The 18226-nt window shown below is 47.0% G+C and overlaps 1 protein-coding gene across 14 annotated transcripts in view; it reads right to left on the reverse strand.

The window, feature by feature from the left end:
• Positions 1 to 18226, reverse strand: part of AGBL4 (AGBL carboxypeptidase 4) — a 1406556-nt gene that overhangs the window by 224994 nt on the left and 1163336 nt on the right. For 2 of the 14 annotated variants that reach the window (XR_013338939.1, XM_077779720.1), the window contains exons 9-10: positions 7974 to 8122; positions 1903 to 2116 (exon numbers count right to left, since the gene is read on the reverse strand). The exons of the other annotated variants lie outside the window; for them this stretch is intronic. Coding sequence is in view for 1 of the 2 variants with exons in the window: in XM_077779720.1 (XP_077635846.1) it covers positions 1903 to 2116; positions 7974 to 8122 (363 nt within the window). In the remaining variant the exon portion in view is untranslated. The remainder of the gene's footprint in view (positions 1 to 1902; positions 2117 to 7973; positions 8123 to 18226) is intronic. 14 annotated transcript variants of the gene reach the window in all.

An 18226-nucleotide genomic window follows, 5' to 3' on the forward strand; every position in this document is an offset into this window, starting at 1 on the left:
ATATGAACCAGGGTAAGCTCAAAGTTAAACCAAAGCAGAGCTGGGGCTGAACCCCAGGCTTTTGATACTGGGTTCCCACTGCTACTTGCCATCACCCTGCCCTGGGAGAGGATGGGAGACAGCCTGCAAGCTGAGAAGCACTGAGCAATGGTGAACTTCAATAATGTGATCATCAAGGTCACATCAGCTCAATGGAGGCAGCTCGCTCGTCAAGAAGGAGTGGTAACTTCTTTTCATACTTAGAACATAACTATTTCCGGGGCGCCTGGGTGGCTTAGTCGGTTAAGCGTCCGACTTTCGCTTAGGTCATGATCTCGCGGTTTGTGGGTTCGAGCCCCGCGTCGGGCTCTGTGNAAGAACATAACAATTTCCAAGCTAAAATTCTAGGCAGCTCTTTCAGTTGTCTTAAGAGGTTTTCAGCCGAGGAAACTAAGACACAGAGGGGAAGTGATTTACAAGAAATCAGGAGGGTCAGTCCGGGGATCAGCTTGTTGGTCTCAGTGTTTCATTTGTTCAAACTTCATTTACTGAGCTCCTACTGTGTGCCAGGCCCTGTGGTAGGCAACGAGGATGGGAGATGGATCAGATAAGGTCAGACCAGTGCCTGAGGCAGACACACAACAGATGATTTTAGTCCACGGCAAGAAGATGGGGCCAGTCAGTCACTGGAAAGCACCTGGGACCTGCTGAGTCACATTCCAACAAGTATAATGGAATCAGAGGTTGGGCACCTATCTGGCAGGGCAGGGCCACATCCTCAGGAAGGCCTCTTTCTCAGGGGGACCTCTCAAGTGGGGATCCATTATTTCAGACAGCAAGCAGACTAAAGGTTACCTCTGACTGTTTAGAAATAAGTGGCTGCCTAAAAGAATTAGTCATGAGTCAGCCCGGCAAGGGAAGCAGCTGAACAAAGCCCATGCTAGAGTCAGGGCGGTATGGATTTGAACCCTGTGGCTCTAACCCGGATGATCACTTAGTCTGGCTGAGTCCTGCCACCTTGACTTCCAAAGCATACCCTAAACCTGGCCATTTTTTCCTACTCCCACTGCTATAACCTTAGACCAAGGCACCATCATCTCCATCCAAGGCTACTGCGTGAGTGTCCTAACTGAGCTCCCATTGGGTCACTCCACGATCTGCCCTTCTCCTGTGGGGAGAATAGATCCAAGCTGCTAACTGCAGCTTTCATGGCCCTCAAGACTGCCTCTCTGACCTCGCTCTCCCCTCACTCATGGCTCTGTGGCCGGCCGGGGCTGCCTCATCGCTGGAGTGTGCTGCCTTTGTGCTTCTTCACTCTGCCTGTTTTACCGCCCCTGAGACCTCCACAGGGCTGCTCCCTCCACCCCCAGCTCCCAGGCTCCTCAAGCAGGCCTGCTCCAACGCACCTCACACAGCTCCCTCTGTCCTGCCATAATGTGTGATCATGCTTCACTGCCTTCACCGGTACCTGAAATCATCTGACATATCTTTTGCCTGCCCTAGAACCTGCTCAAAATCTACATGTTGATGGAGTCTGCTTTCTTCATCGAAACATGGCAGCTGGACACTTAGAGACTAGGAGTCAGGAGCACAGCTTCTGAGGCCCATGCAGTCACCCCCTTCCCCAGAAATCTTCCTTGATTTTCCAGTTAGGGGGTTTCCTCCCCTCCTGAGACCTTCCTCAGCATGTCATGTGCCCCTCTTTCATGCTAGCAACTTGAACTGTACTTGTGTCCACAGCTCATCTTCCCGCTGGACGTGAGCTCTTCTGGGACAAGGTCCATACCTGCTCTTGTGTTCCGTGCCCAGCCCGGGGCCTGGCGTGGAGAGGCTTCAGTATCTGCTGAACCAAACTGTGTCTAGTATATTCCTGACAGTACAGGACGGCATCTCAGCCATTGCGTTTGTACTGCAGTGACCTACCTCTGACAATGCTTAGTTTGTGAGGCGAGAGGGGTGGCTTAGGGACTGCATCTTTCTTTTTTTTTGTGGCAACTCCTGTGACACTTCTGTTCTTCAGAACATCTGTTCCCCAAATCATGACTGCCAAGTTCTTTGTGTACTTGGAATCTCCTTGGGTTACTTGGAGCTGGTGCCATTTCTCCTCATCAACCCAAATCCCGCTTCCCAGATGGACCTGAAAGGGATAAGAACACAAGCACCTGTGTAGTCGGACAGGCTGGCAGTTGGAAACTTCTCTTGTCCTTTAAAAGACATTGATGCACACCCATAAGGGTCTCTTTCCATAAACATTATGTTAACTTTCTTTTAGGGAAATAATAATCATTTACTGGATCCCTATAATACACCAGACTTTATTCGAGTATTATATCCACTATCTCAAATCTTCATGGCAACCCTGGAAGGAAAGTGTTGGGACACTATTTTCATTTCAGATGGAAAAGCTGGGTTGAGAAAGATGAAGCCAGTGCTGAAAGTCACTCAACTATTAAGGTAGCAGGGATGGGATTCTAAACATATCATGTTATGACAGGGCCGCTCAGAGCCCGAGCCAATCTCAGAACACGTACGTTTCAGTACTTTCTCTGTTGCACTTTAGAAAGACCTCTCTCCCTTTGCTGTGAACATGCTGGAACACACATCCCAGTATAGTGGTTCTCAACAGTGGTACACGCGGGGGTGGTCTGGGGCTGTAAAAATCGCTAGTGCCTGGGTCCCATTCCCAGGGATTCTGAGTTATTCCTCTGGGTGGGGCCTGGGTACAGGGATAGGCGAAAGCTCCCTAAGTAGTACCAGTGTAGAGCTGAGTTTCAAAACCATGGCCAGCTGGAGCCAGGAGGTCAGTCGCCAGACTCTGCCATTAATCGGAGTGTGTTTGCACAAGTCCTTTCCCATCTCTGGCTTCAGCTTCCCACGAACTGAACTGGGAGAATGGGATTTCATCTCTAAGTTCCCTCCGGCTCCGAACACCTATGATTTTGACAAATTAAATACAACCACAGTGTCCTCAGTCTGATTCTGATGGCACATGGAACAGAACACGGCTTAGTGCTCCCTGGAAGGGAAGCTCTCAGAAGGTTTCAGAGCAGGGTTGGTAAATGTAAGAGGACTCAGAACGATCTAGCAATGAGCTACAGGCTTTCAAATTTTTTCTCTTTTCTGGCTCTTTTAACCACTCAAAAACCATTTGCTAATCATTACAAAATGGAGTTTTGACTTTGTCATTGCCATTTATGTTGTGTTTCTGCTGAGTCTATATGGTGGGTGGAAATGGCCTTTGTGGAGAAAGGGGGGAGGCAGCTGATAATGAGCTGAACTTTCTAAAGGTTCAGGGCTCTGCCAAAAAGGGCTCTGCCAAAAGTCCTTGTCTTCAGAAAGAACTGTAGGTCAAAAACGTCATGTGGTCAGGAGACCTCTTGGGAGAGGTCCTGGCCTGAGAGGCCGCACAAACACCCACATTGATGGCAGACTGGCGAGAACCACTGTTCAAAGATGGCTGAAGATCTTTCTACTGAAGATTGGCTTGGAAAAGAAGGTGAGCACACACAGATGGGAAGACAGGCCAGTCAGCAACACTTCTTCCTTCACCAATTTCTGAGGTTTTTCAACTATCCAAAAAGGAAAACAAAACCACCCAGCAACACAGCCCACCCACACATGTCAGCAAGTAACTGATCCACCTGGCCTCATCTGCCCTCACTTCCTTTTGCTCACAAGATCATTCAGATCCCTGCAGGCCTGGTATCAGGTAACCACATCCACCTGGTCTTCCTGTGCTGCAAACTTCAGTACCACAAATCTGTTCATATGGCTCAGGAAGATAAGGAACTCTGGAAGTGAGATGTGCTGCCTGGGGCCAGCTGGGCAACACTGATCCAAGGTCAGGTCTGGCCTTTCCTCTGCAGTCTGAACTGCAGGTGGGCAGTCTGTGTGCCAGATCAGGCGTGATGGGGACAGGTTTCCTGCTGCTCCCTACTGGGTCCCAAGTCATCTCCCCTGATGACACTCTGAAGCTACCTGCACAAGCTTCCCGAGATAAGGGAGAATCAAGGAATTTGAATTTGATTACATTCAGAATTAGAAAATCTTAGATGGAAGACCGCTTCAGTTTTTCAAAGACCTCTGCTCTTTTCCACCCTGGACCCTGCTTTCCTATATTCTTTGAAATTATTATTCTTAAAAGAGAGGTGACAGTCATTTTAGCCAACGGTCTCCGAGAGAAGGGGGACACTAATATTTTTTGAGTACCTATAATGAACCAGATAGTGTACCCTCAATTTATCTAATCCTCATAATGACCTTAAGAGACGGAAATAGGTAGAAGTTATTATTCCCACTGTATAGACATGAATAGAGATTCAGAAGGACTAAATTACTTTTCCTAAGACATACTAGTGGTAAATTTTGGAATTAAGATTCAAACCCAAATCTGTATAACCCCAGAGCACAAGTTTCCCAGGCCTTCTGCTGCTGCCAGTGTCACGGGGGAGCTACTGTGGTGGACACACAGCCTATCTAACACATCAATATCCCATGAGGTTTCTTTCTGAGTTTTCCTCTGTGCTGGCCCAGCCACTTCCCCTGCCAGCACCCACTGCAGGTCACTATGGCAGGCAGGGAAACCAGAAAAAGTCATGGCCTGGACTTCCTGCCTCCGGTCCCTGCTCCCTCCAACCCACCCTATAAACACTGCCGGATTAGTTTCCCTAAAACACAGCTTTCCTTCTTTGACTAGATGACTTCCACAGCCTTTCAACTCTGGTTCTGTGTGAACAATCTGGAATCTTGAATGGCTCCCTCTTTCCTATCACATCAATCCAACCTCCCCGGTTGGCTTTAGAGGCCCTTCGGAATCCTCTTTCCATTCAACTTGCTAGCCTTTATTCTCCTGCTATGGCCATCATGATGAAGCTCGCAAACTCTCTCACTTCCCTCTACTTTCAGTGTGCAGTAACAGAAAGAAGGGTGCTAGAGTCTTCAGCCCTAGTTGTGAATCCTGGTCCTGCTACCTACTAGCTGGGTACCCCAGGCTAGTCAGTTTACCTCTCTGAGTCTCACTTTTCTCAGGTGGACAACAGGCAGAACAGCACCTAACTCACAGAGCTGTTCTGAGGGTTATATGACATAACATGACTAAAACGTCAGGAGGACAGCACACATCCAGTAACTGTTACTTCCTTTGCCTTCTCCCTAACCCACACCCCTAGCCATGTCTCCATTCATGCCTTTCCCCTGACCAGAAATGAATGCCTTCTCTATGTTTTCTTAAGCCTGCTAATCTTTCAAGCCCCAGGCCCCAAACCAGAAAACACTCTTTAACTGTTCCATGGCAAAGTTCTATCCCCTCTGAATTTCTAGCCTTCTGTGAGACTTTACCGCCTGATTCAGTCCTTCACAGTCTACGGGGATGTACTGAGGCTTTGCCTCTTCAGTCCCTTTCAAAATGATCAGGACTAGCCTGAACACAAAGCAGTAAGAAACGGATGGGCATAGTTAATATGTTTTAATGGCACAAGGCTTTCAATTCTGATGAGCTGCTGTTCCTTAGAGAAGAAAATATGTTCTGACATGAACTTGAGTATAAGGCCAACTTTACAGCACAGAAAGAAATTGCTCTGCATAAGACCAATCACAGGTATATGCGGGACAAGGGCTCCCGAGGTCAGCAAAGTAAGGGTCACCTGGAACAATGCCCCACCTTCAGAGATGCAGCAGAATAGACTAGAAAAAGCACAGGGCTGGGAACCAGGAGACCTGGCTTCCAGTTCCTACCTGCCTGTTTCTAACCTGTTCTATGATTACAGAGGAGCCCTTCGTTGGGCGTGCTTCCCCAACTATGCCATGTATAAATTAGACTATGTAAACTTTAGTGGTCTTTGCAGCTTTAGGATTCAATGAGTTTTTGAAGAAAAGCAATGAACTTTATCAAAATCAGAAACTAACTTTTGTGGCAAGCCCTATTATACACATACACCATTGTTCACTATTTGACCAAAATAGTCAAATGTGTCAAGGGAGGCTTTAAAAATATGGCATCTGGTAGGATGGGACTTGATAAAAAAATGGCTTTGTGAAATGTTTTGCAGGACAAAACTAGTTTCCTACTAGGAAATGGATCCCATTCTAATGCTGTAGGCTTTGTGGAGATTAAGGCTTTTGTTCATGCAGGCAGAGAAGAGAGGGTCAGAAGGGACAGCAGAGCCAAGAACAATGAGGATACAGGAATGCTGCTCTGGGAAGCTGCCATCCATTTCTAGTCTGTCCACTTCCTTTCCTCTTCCTTCATAAATTTCTTTGCTGAACTACAAATCAGTTGCAAACAAAAGTCAAGTTAGTTTTACAGCAACACGTTGGCAACAACCAATGAAAAAACAAAACCGGCAATTTCAAGATCTGTTGTGTAACTCCCAGGAAAACATTAAATGAGGTTTGAGACACTCATTTTCTGGAAATGGAAAAATGATACCTTTGCAAAAGAGGCCCCCATTATGCTCTGAAACTGTCCATCAGTTTTCAAAGGAAGAGAGAAATAGTCTTCTCGTGGAAGCTACTTTAAGAGAAAGTCTCTAGTCACTCTACAGTGCGGTCATCACTAAAAAGAAATCAGCATAGAACAGTCCTTTTGTTTCTTTATCTCCAACTGGGGAAGACTGACTCAATTTAGATACACACTTGGAGTGACTACAGGCCCATGGAGAGCATGAATCCGTCCCACCTCGCACAGATGGAAACCCTGAGGCCCAGAGAAGAGGAAGACCCACCCAAGCAAGGTCACACAGAAAGGACAGAGACAGACCTATGCTCAGCATTCGGGTCCCGGCTGCCTATTTCCACTCTGGCATGCCACCTCTCCCCTGCAAAGCGGACTTTTAAAGACTGTTGGCTGGAGCAGGTCAAGACAGAATGGGCGGATGAGCTGGCCCATCGGTTGTGCCTCTGCAGGGGAGGCAGTGCTCAGTGGGAGATGAGGGTGTGGCACCATATCCAAGAGAGCCCTAACGACTAACAGGTTTCATTTCCACAGTGGACAATATTTGCTTTTTGCCTCAATCTGGCCAGTTACAAGGATATATCTGGACAAACCCAAATAAAACAACCTTCTCTTTCTCATTGGCCCACTGGGGAACAATACTGGATAAACAGGGGCCTTCTGAAGCACAAGGCAAGAAAAACAGACTGACACAGATGATTCTTTGGGGCGAATGAGAGGTGATGTCTGTACTGTATGCCAGGGTGGCAGAAATATAACACTAAAACTGAATTTGACCGGTGCCTGGACAAAGGGCTCCAATATACTTCTTCCAAGATGAATCCATTTGGATGTCACAAGGATGTTGGAACAGTTTTCTACCTGCCCTGCTGCTATGACACGTGACTTTAAGACTTTTAAAGGCTATTCCAATAGTTTTCACCCCTGTACTAACAATCAATAACGCTTAAGTTTTCTTTCATGTTGTTTTTGTCAAGGGCCTTACAAGGAAGTCTGAGGAGTTATATGTGGTCCTAAGACTATGGCCTAACTGCTGCTGAATATACAGCCTGGAAACAGCTTAGGGATAAGGAGCGCTTCTCATTTACCAGCTTATCTTTGGCACCTAGCACAGGGCTTAGAACATATAGACACTTGATGAATGGTAAACTGATACATACTGAGTTATCTGTCAATCAGATATTTTATTTCTAGTACACCTTATAAATTTTATGTGTCTGGTTTTTATAGGACGGTAGGACAAGTTTCATCAAACCACCCTGTGTTTTTAAATCTTTCTCACTACCAAGCTATTTTAAAATGTCAGTTTAGTTTTATAGTTGCTTTGGCCCAGTATTTAAAAAAAAAAAAAAGGAAGAGAAAAAGAACAAGTCCCAGTTTAGCTCCACTGGTTAGAACACATGAACTCTGGAAATAGTTACTGAGGCCCGGGCCAGGAGGCCAAGTGGCCACGCTGTGTCTCAGGAAGCTCCCACCAAACTCTCCATCATCACTCTGACTAACAAACACTTGCAGGGAATGGATATTGAGCTTGAAACACTACCTTGCCATTGTCTAGGATATACTTGTCCATGACAGGTGCAGGAGCGGGGTAATAGGACGACGTATTTGCTTCCTCACTGAAAGTGCTCCGTAACTCCGGCTCGGGCTCGAGACATTCTGACTTTACTTTTTCCAAGTCAATGGCGGGACCTAGGCAGTTAAGAAAAGAGATCTGTCTAGAACTCCAAGGACAATAAAAGGCAAATATTTTTAACTACGCATCTATCAGCACATAGTGGCACAAAATAAATATGCTGGCTTATTTTGTCCGTTGGACTATACTTAAACCCAGGCTTGAAAATAATATGAGATATGAACGTCACAAGGGAAAAGGTAGAAAATTGGAAGACAAGAATGAACAAGACTCTAATTAAGTATGAATGAGAAGCAGTCTTTGAGGGTGTCATTGTCTGAATGGGAATGCAGGGGAATCAACTTCCTGCTCAGAAAAGAGGTCCTGTTAAGAAGGGGGTGAAGAAGGGGTGGCACTTGCAATATGCAAATTGTGTCTTTGCTAAAGATAGGCAGTGTCTTAGGCAGTGGAGCGGGCCACAGCCTAAGAACAGAGGTTAGGAAAGCAGTGGGGACAAATGCAAAGGCCTCCCTCTCCCTAAGACCTAGAATCTGCCTAGACAGGAGGAGCATTTCAACCAAGAAATTAAAATACAATACAGATTAAGCTTCTGATTGCCTGATCTAGCCGCTACCCTGATTTTTATTTTAATGCAATCAACACAAATTACGTGCAGCTTAAACAGTGAAAGGAAGCTAGATAAATGGTGGTGGTTTATAAGGGGAATATTTTTTCTTCTCCATTAAGCTTTTAAAAATGATGGACTATTTTTTAAATCACCTATTGTGTCTTGATTACCAAAGGGCAGAGAAACAGGATGAAAGTGAGTAAATAAGGTTGAATGACTTGATTAACTGTTGCAGGAGAGCAACTCCAAAGGCCAATGGAGAGCCCAGTACCCTGGAAATGTTCCCAACACAAACATTTCACGAGCTGTCTGGGATCTGGGATTTAGCTACTGTTAAAGGGGGTTCCCCGGGCTATGCCTATACCTGAAGTAACTGATGAATTTCATGGTCCAATCTTCCCTTATCCTAACTATGTGGATCGCTTGATAAGGAGCTCTTCATTATACACTAAATAACAATCTGGTTCCAATTCTACGCTCAGTTGCCACACCCCAGACTTTGACTGGTGGTAGAGAAGGTATTGGTGATTTTGTTACTAAAATTTCTCATGACAGGGCTTCCCAGAACAAGAATATCATTCCTGAGTTGCTGGCAGTTACCATCTGCAAGACAGAATCTCTGTAGTCTCCAAGGATGCAAGCATGAGTCTTGTACAAAGCAGAATGCAGCCTGGCTGGGGAGCAGAACAGTGCAGATGAAAAAGCATGGCTCATCTTGGTAGAGCAAGTTTAGGTCCTATGCCTGACTCTGCTGTTTTAAGTGTGTGACTGCAGGTGAGTGAACTGAAGATGCAGAAGTTGGCAGAGTGAAGGACAGATAGCATCAGAACTGTCCTGATGGCGTCTCCTAACACTGTGTGATCTATGCAGGGGCCAGGCCTGGGTCTTGCTCTTCTCTTTGCCCCCAGTACCTGGCATGCAATACCTAGTCTCTGAATATTTGCTAAATGAATTAAAGAATGAATGAAAAAATTCTACAGTTTCAGAAGCAGATGCCAGCATTTCTCTTCTCGCTATGTGAGATCTCAGGTTGAATTTCTGAGATACAAACTCAAGTGGAGCATTTGATCTTTTCTGAGATCAGGGCAGAGGTAATTACTCCAGTTTCCCCTAAAGGGCATGGCCCAGTTGGCATGTGAAGTCTCTTCCTGCTCTGACATTCAGCAACAGGAAAAGCAGCTGGGCTGAGAGGATGAGGGCCCTGTAGCCACTGACTCACAGGTCATCTTCGGCAAGATGTGCCCCTCCTCTAAGTTATCTTTTTGCTTCTAGGAGAGGAAGATGTTGGATAAGAGAATGAGTCCAGTTCAGCTCTGACTTTAGTCCAGTTCTCTCCCATCCATCTCCACAATGGCTGCCAAAGAGATCTCCTTAAAACTGAGTCCTTCCTTGCCTACACCTTCCTTCCTAATTACCCTCAAAATCAGGCCACACATTGTAGCCTCCTTAAGGCCCAGAACAACCAGCTTCCTCACTAGCCCTGGTGCTCACTTCATGCTCTTGCCTGACACTCACCTCTGCTCAGCGGTCATATGCCCATATGCCGTGCTGTCCCAGCCTCTGTGTCTCTGAATGTGCTAATGTCTCTGCCTTGCGTAATGCCAGGAATGGAGCTTAGGTGTCTCCTCTGAGAGGCCTTGCTCTGATCACTGCCAGGTAGGGAGACTCTCTACTTTGTAAGCACTCCTAGCAAATTCTGTCTGTAATCATCTGCCAATCTGTCTGTTGTCCACATTAGACTGTGAAGCTCTCTGAGGGCAAAGTTTTATTCTCTGTGCAGTCTTGGCAGCCAGAACACTGGCTGGCATACTGTGGGTTCTCACAGTAAATTCTTCGTGACAGGAGGGGAGAGGGTTGGGGGTGGGCAGGGACTTAAACAGGCTAGGGCAAAGGTTCTGAAATAAAACCGTGCTGCTGAGTTGAGGTGCTCAGGGGTACAGGCTGGGGTGGGTGGGAGCGGTTCTTGAACTACTGTGACCTTTCCGGTAACCCACGAAGTAGACCTTAGGTCTGTCAAATAGAAATTGGAAACAGCTGACAGAATGGACGATTCCGATGGCTACAGAGAGACATATAAGGGGCATCAGGACGGAGGGTTGAGAGACTCTTCTCTGGCTCCACCCTCTGCTGCCCCCTTGCCACACGCCCCCTACCTCCCAGGCAGACTCCCCTCCCGTGTGCCAGCCGGGCCTTCCCCACACCGTTGCTTCTGGTTGCCCAGTCCGTGCTTGTGTCGCTCCTGCTGTCGGATCAGTCTACCCCACAGACGTCCACGTCCACCTTGCTGAACTCCACCAGGACCTCAAGACCTGGCTCAAATGCCACCTCCTCCATCTCTTCAAAAGGAGAAAACAATTTTCTCCACCCCTTGGCTTGGAACTTGGAGTCAGAGACTGGAGTTTAAATTCTGGATTTCCCGTTTACTGTTTCGGTGGGTTGTAAGCTTCCTCAAGTGGGTGAGCTCTGTCCCCGTGTGGACCCCTCAACCCCATATAATCAGATGCTCTCAGCTGTTTCTAGACCTGTCTCCCCTCCTAGACAGTGAGGCCTGACGTCAGGCAGGGACTGTGTCTCCTTATTTCAGAGACCAGGGCTCAGCACAGTGTCTGGTTCACATTCTATCCTCAACAGGTAATTTCCACATTAATGATTACTTTGTTGGCCCTGTTGCCTCACTTGAAAGAGGGAATGACAACAGACACCCGGCGAGACAGAAGATTCAGTGAGTGGACCGCATATATGAAATGATTATGCCAGAGTCAGGTGTGGAGTGGGTACTTGGTTCACAATGCGCACGCCCGCTCCACCTCCCTCACGCACAAATTATTCCTGGATTGTTCAGTTAGTCCACCACTAAACCATGGCCTTGGTGCATACAGGGCAGGTCCTGGTCCTCCATGGCACACCCGTGCTCCCTTGGGCTCATGCAGTCTCCTCAGGGACTGCTGTGTTGGGCTCTTCCGGCTCTCAAGGAAAACTATTTCCTACCATTGTCCGTCAGCACTGCTGCACAGCCGGGGGCTGCCAGGTGTCAGCACTGCTCTCTGCAGCTGCCCTGTCTTCAGCACTGCAAACAGAAGGTACCTGGCTCCTCAGCCTCAGCGAGGAGGGAAGACCTGCCAAAGGCACACCTTGAAAGGGATTCCTCAGGGGAACTGGGAGTGAGTCACAGCTACATATCCTCAGACAATTCACCTCACCTCTCTGTGCCTTAACTTTCCTACCTGCAAAATGGGATTACCAATGGCCACCATGCAAGCTGATAATGCATCTGGAGGAGCCCAGCACCGAGGTAGGCACAGAACAGAGGCTCGGGAAATGGCAGATAAACAAAAGAATGAATCTGTGAGTAAAGTAGGGTGTTCAGTATGATAGAATCGGAGAGATAAGGAACAAAAAAAGCATGTGATTTCTTTGGGGGAGAAGAGGGAGGGCCTCTAGTGCTTTTAATTTAAGGGAAGGGGGAGAAAAACATTTCATTGCAAATTTTAGTCGGCTCTACTACCGATGCTGGCAATTTACATCTCATTACAACAAATGCCTCAGATTGCTGTTTTGCTTTTAAAAATTTCTGAGGCATTGTTCTCCTTCAAACACATGTGACCAAATTAGCCACAATAATAAGCACTTGTGCTAAGAGACAGCATTGTACGATCTGGTGCAGATATTTTAAGTAACAAAGGAACTTTTTCCACTTTGTGGGAAGAGTAGGAATTAAAAAAAAAAAGGCCTTTTGATCCACTTCAGGTTTATTTTGGGGAAAATACACCTTCCATGGAGAGAAGCCTCTCAGCTGGGTAAAGGAAGCTTTTACAAAAGCATAAAAGGTAGTGTTTGTCTTTTCATTCAGTCATTCAGGAACCCATTCAGTAGCAATCCCTGAATGCATACCCAGATCTGGGGCCTGTAAGGCACTGGGACCAGGAGAAAATACAGCATTGCCCTGATTCTGAAGAAATTGAGAATTTTACATGTGAAACTCCATTTCTTTGCATACAAATAGCTGTGATTTGACAGACGAGCATAGGATTTAGTTAGAAAACCTGGTGCAAGTCCAGGTTCTGTTATTTGTTTAACCTCTTTAAGTCCCAGGGGCGTCTTCCATAAAATGGGAATCATGGTGCAGAGAAAGGGGCTTGATAAATGTTGGCACAGTGAATAAATCAATTATATCTTTCTGATTTTGTCTCGCTTACGTTACACTAATGCTGTTCTTCCTGAAAACCTTTCTAAGTTTGTTAGAAACTTAATTAAAAAGTTAATGCTTGTGTGACTTCCAGGAGGTTCAGAAGTCATCTATGTCTTCAAAATATGTGTATATGTTTGAACAGTAAATACTAGTTCTGATTTCTGCTGAAACAGAAAGGCTAATAATATTAGACTTCTCTTAAAACATACTAAATCATTCCATTTACTTCTGCCAGTGCATAGGATGTTTCTCTGCTACAGGTATAATTCTAGTTTCTTCCTAAATGCAAAGTCAATCAAGTCAAAATTCTTAAATGCATTCGGAACACCTACTGTGGCAGAGAGGCACACTGGACTGGGTAGAAGACAGTGAATTCCACTCTGTTTTAAAGACTTGAGCACGGGAACAGCTATGTAACAATGAAGGAGGTGCACAGGAGCCTTGGAAAGAGGCAGGGGACATGGCCCAGAGCTGGGCAGGCGGATCCCTACGGACCCTATCATTTCTTCTCAAAAGGCATCTGCTACTCACCTGCTATTGTCACTACACATCTGTTTTTTCACCCCCTTATGCTTCCAGTGAGGGTGGGGACAGATCCAGTCTCATTCCTTCAGTGAGAATCTACTAAGCACCTACTAAGTGCCAGTCCTAGGCTAGATGGCCCTGACTGGTTCACAGCTCAGTGGCAACAAAAGACAGGCAACAGGTCACCACCCCATGTGGTTGACAAGGGTAAGGATAAAGACTTGGGAACAAAAGAAACGAAAAGATGCTGCACTGGAGGAGACTAGGGGGGGTTCAGAAGGACAGCCACATACTTCTGTGTGCGGGTCTAGAGGATGGATGGGCAGGAACTCATTGGGAGCAAAGGGCTGGGGGGAAGAGCTATCCCCATACAGTGAAGGCAAGTGGCACATAATCAAGGCTCCCTGACTGGCCAGGAAGTGGCCAGCATAACGATCTGCACAAGTCTGGGGAGGGAGAGGTCACTACTGACTTGGCGACCCTGAGAAGCTTCAAAGAGGAGGTGAGCTCTGGCTGGAGCACTGATGTGTGGTTAGGTTTGGGGAAGGTGGAGGGGCGGTCAGGCAGGGGATGGGATCACAGTAAGCAGTGGCTCTTTGGGTCCTTCTCCCTCTCACTCCCCATTTTCCCAGTGCCTTCTGTGAACAAGGGCTGGAGTAGGCTTTGCTGGGCAGAGGCAGGAAAAGCCAGTATAGCCTGTGGTACCAGACTGGCAAGTCCCTGCAGCTCACATGGGTGTCCTCACAGTGGGGTCTCCTCCTTGGGAGTCAGAACCACAGAGCAGCAGAGCTGGGAAGGACCTGTGAACATCCCCTTACCATGGGGCAGAAGCCCAGCAAGGCATGGCAGGCCAGGGCCCAGGTCCCCAGTCATGGGGGTCAAGGCAATTTCCCCACTCTGAGGAACTGTAGATGGCTATTTCAAATGACTTATTTGCTTCTCTCTGGGAACATGACCAATGCCTACTGAATGTCTTCTTTGTTATATGCCTTATGTCAAAATCTCCTTTAAAAAAAATCTCTGCAGTATTTTTCACCCTGATATCAAGTAATTATTTGTTTCACATCCCCCTGGCTAGATGGAAACTCCAAGGTCAGCCATGATCTTGTTCACTGCTATCTCCCCAGCACCCAGTACAATGTCTCTGGCACACATCAGCCACTGAATATGTGTTGAATGAAAGAATCTAATCCTCATGGAAGTCCTGAAAAATAGATCTTATTATCTCTGTAGAGGCTCAGAATGGTAAAGTACTTTGCTGAAAGTTGTACAAGGGGTGAGTACTCCGATTCTGGACTGTTAGCTCCAAAGACCTGTTCTTTCCACTAGTCTATACCTCCTCAGCTAACTGCACTTTTCAGATTTCACAGGCTTCTCATGAAATGCCCATTCTGTGAGACCTTCAGTTCAACTCTGACCTTCCCGGGGCATGGGGGAGCAATCTGTGAAGATCTCCATGGGGGGCAGTGGGGATGAGTGGGGAGTCCCCAAGATTCATCTCAGCCCAAGGAGCTCTGAGCCTATCTTCTGCCAGCTGGTGGGCAGTCAAAGCTGGGCTGGTTCTTCATCTGTGGTTCTACCACCTCCTTCCCCACCCAACCATCTGGGCTCAGATAGCATCCAAATGTCAGGAATGTGCAGAACACCATGAGGCTGCCCTGCCAGACATGCACTCCCTCCTATCTACCTCTCTGCTGAGGTCCAGCCAGAACCTGCTTGTGAGAGCCAGCTTCTCTTATAGACTCCAAGTCTTCTTCAGGCTGTCCTATTGCCTGGGGTGCTGTTCTCTTCCTCTTCATTGGGATGAACCTCATTAGTTCCTCATCTGGGGGCCTTCCCCAGCCACCTACAGTACCCCTGCCCCAGTCACCTACTGAGCATTCCTCTATAGCCTCTCCCAGTGCCCCGGGAGCCCAGGAGCACAGCAAGGCTCACTCTGGATTCTACCCATCTGCTGATGAGACTGTGACTTTTTAAGGCAGTTCTAGGGTCTTAGCTATTTAATTTCCCTGTGCCCAGCATAGGGCCTGGAACAAAGGAAGAGCTAATAAATGTTCTTGCATACATATGTTTCCCTAAGTCAGAACCATCCAATAATGGAATAGGCTGCACTGGAAGGCAGTGAGTGAGTTTCCTGTGTTTACAGGGATGTTCCAGGAGGCTACACAAGGCTTCCTGTCCCATGTGGGAGGCTGTACTAAGTGAATTCTGGGACTCCTTACAGGACTAGGGTGCTGCAACTTTAAGAATTACCTCGAACCAAACTCAGCTGCATGGAACAGAAATGGAGAGTATGGCCAGACTCTGGGCCCTGTTGAACCCTGGTGACCAGACTGATTTCATTCATCCACCTTGGCTCAATATTAACCTTCTGCTGCTTCATTATGATGAATTTGTTCAGATTCCATATTGCACAGGCATGTCCTGGTCCCTCTCTGATCCTCAGTTTTCCCATCTATAAGATGGGGGTGAGGGGTTGGACTGGGCTCTCATTTAAAGAGATAATTTTTATAAAAACTACTTCCATCCAATAGCTCAAGCAGCAGTCCCAGAATCCACTGCAGTGCACAAAGGAGGTCTACTCATGAAGGCAGGGGTGATGAGGTTGCTGTAGAAACACAGGGTCTGGGGGCCTGTGTGATCAGCCTGCCTGGTACATGGAGAAGTGAGATAGGCCTCAATCTGAAAGCTGGTTTCACCATCTCCTGGTTGTATAGCCTCAGGAAAGCTACTTAATCTCTCTGAGGCTACTCTTTGGGCCTCAGCTGATGATCCTATTGCAGATGATCTATTGCAGAGGCTGTTTTAAATATGACAAGCACCTAACGTCAAGCCCAAAACAGATGTTCAGAGAGGCCAGCTCTTGTCTGTAAGGAGCCCTTTCCTACCTCCGTTTCCTCTGGCAAATCCAGCAGGGAATAAGCCTGCCACATGGCCACACCGAAGGCAATGACCATCAGGCAAAGCCTTAGTCTAAGAGGAAAGCGCATTCCTGTTCTGGCAATGGAGAAAAGTCCGGCAGCTCCTACGTGTTCTGACTCCCCAAGCAAGTAACAGAGGGACAGCCTGGACTTGTCTCTCAGCCCCGTCCCCACTGCCCCAGGAGAAAAAGGAGGGTCCTGAAGTGTCCTGCCACTCTGAAATCTGTTCTTAAAACAATGTGGGAGGAACTGTGGACAATCTTTCAGTCAGTGGTACAAAAGGCCCTTCAGAGTAGAGAAGATAACCTTTATCTTTAAGAGAAACAATTCCAGCTCTCACTTCTAGATCTTTTCCAGTGATCCAAGTGGAGGAGGCACAGGGCACAGTAGTTTTGGCCCTGCTCCACCACTCACTGAGGCAGCTGGCAGCCCACGGATCTCCTATGGTTCCACCCCTGCAATGGGGATATGCACATCCATCCTCGTCGGCCCTCCCTCGGTGCCTAACTTCTGTGAGTGTTCCTGCTTATTGATGAGAACACACTGAAGCCGAAGGAGATGGAAAAGTGTTCTGAGGTGAACAGGCCCCAAAAGGAGAGCCCTGGCAGAGAGGAAACTGAGCCATGAAGAGCCAGTCTGTAGGACTGAGGGGGTTAAAAGGAGTGGCTGAGGACTGGGGATGGGAAGACGGAATTCTGTCCAGGAAAAGGGAGTGGAGGGAGAATTATAAAAACTACAGACCAGTGAGTTTGAGATCAAGGCCAGGCAAAGTTGTAAAGTGGATTATTCAAGAGTGATTTCGGAGGACTTGTAAAGGGCAGTAGCAATCACCGGGAGGCATTAGGGGTTGACCAAAGATTATGCCAAGACAGTTGTACCTGTGTTCTGCTGTAGGACAATGAGAGTCTACAATATGCCAAGCATCGTACAAACATTATCCCACGTGCATCCTCAAATGATCCTACATCATATATGCTGAACCCACTGAGCACTTACTATGTGCTAGCCCTTGGACAAAGGTCTTAACATCCATTTGCTCACTTAATCCTCGTAAGAACCATAATGGTTGGTATTACCATCGATTCTGCTTTACAGATGAGGAAACTAAGGCCCAGAAAGTTAAGTAACTTGCGCAAGGTAACAAATTAGACCATGGAAAAGCCAGGGTTCAAAACTCCAGTATTCCCAACCTCTGGGCCCATGCAGACTCTTAATCACCAAGGTGGCTCTCCTGGTATGTGGTAGGCATTAAGATATCTATCTCAAAGAGGAGAAAACAGAGGCTGAGAAGAGCTCAGTCATTTACTTGAAGTTGCATGGGTACTGAACCAGAGAGCTGAGATTCAAACCCAAGTAATATCTGTTGCCAAAGCCCAGGCTGCCTCCAGCACAGGCGAAGGCCAGCAGGAGGCATTTGGCTGACATTAGCTGCCTTTTCAAAGGCACCATCAGAGACCTGTACTTAAAGAATCCAGCTCGGACCGCAAAGGATTTTAAAGATCAAAGCTGGTATTTTAACGGACTTTGGACAGAACATAAGGCATGAGCCCAGAGGGGAACAGAGGTGATAGAAACCCAGCTCTAAAGAGCCAAGACAGATTTGCAGACCACAATGGCTTTCCCCTTCAAAAATTTCAACCAGCTTGTGATCTGGCCAACAGGGAGGTTATCTCTTCTTTTTGCTTCTCCTCACTCTAATGGAGATAATCAGCCTTACCTGGCCTTGCAATAAGGCTATCGCAATAGTCCAATGACATAAAAATATCAAGGTGCTTTGAAACCTGTGAAGTGTCACACACATGTGAATTACTGTTATTATGCTTATTATCTATGCCTCTTTCTGGTCAGAACTCATCATTTCCACTTACATTCCCTGACTAAGCACACCCCAAATCTAAAACCATTATAAGCCTCCCTT

This window comes from Crocuta crocuta, unplaced genomic scaffold, assembly GCF_008692635.1.
Source record: "Crocuta crocuta isolate KB4526 unplaced genomic scaffold, BGI_CrCroc_1.0 scaffold168, whole genome shotgun sequence".
NCBI classification, from domain to species: Eukaryota; Metazoa; Chordata; class Mammalia; order Carnivora; family Hyaenidae; genus Crocuta; species Crocuta crocuta.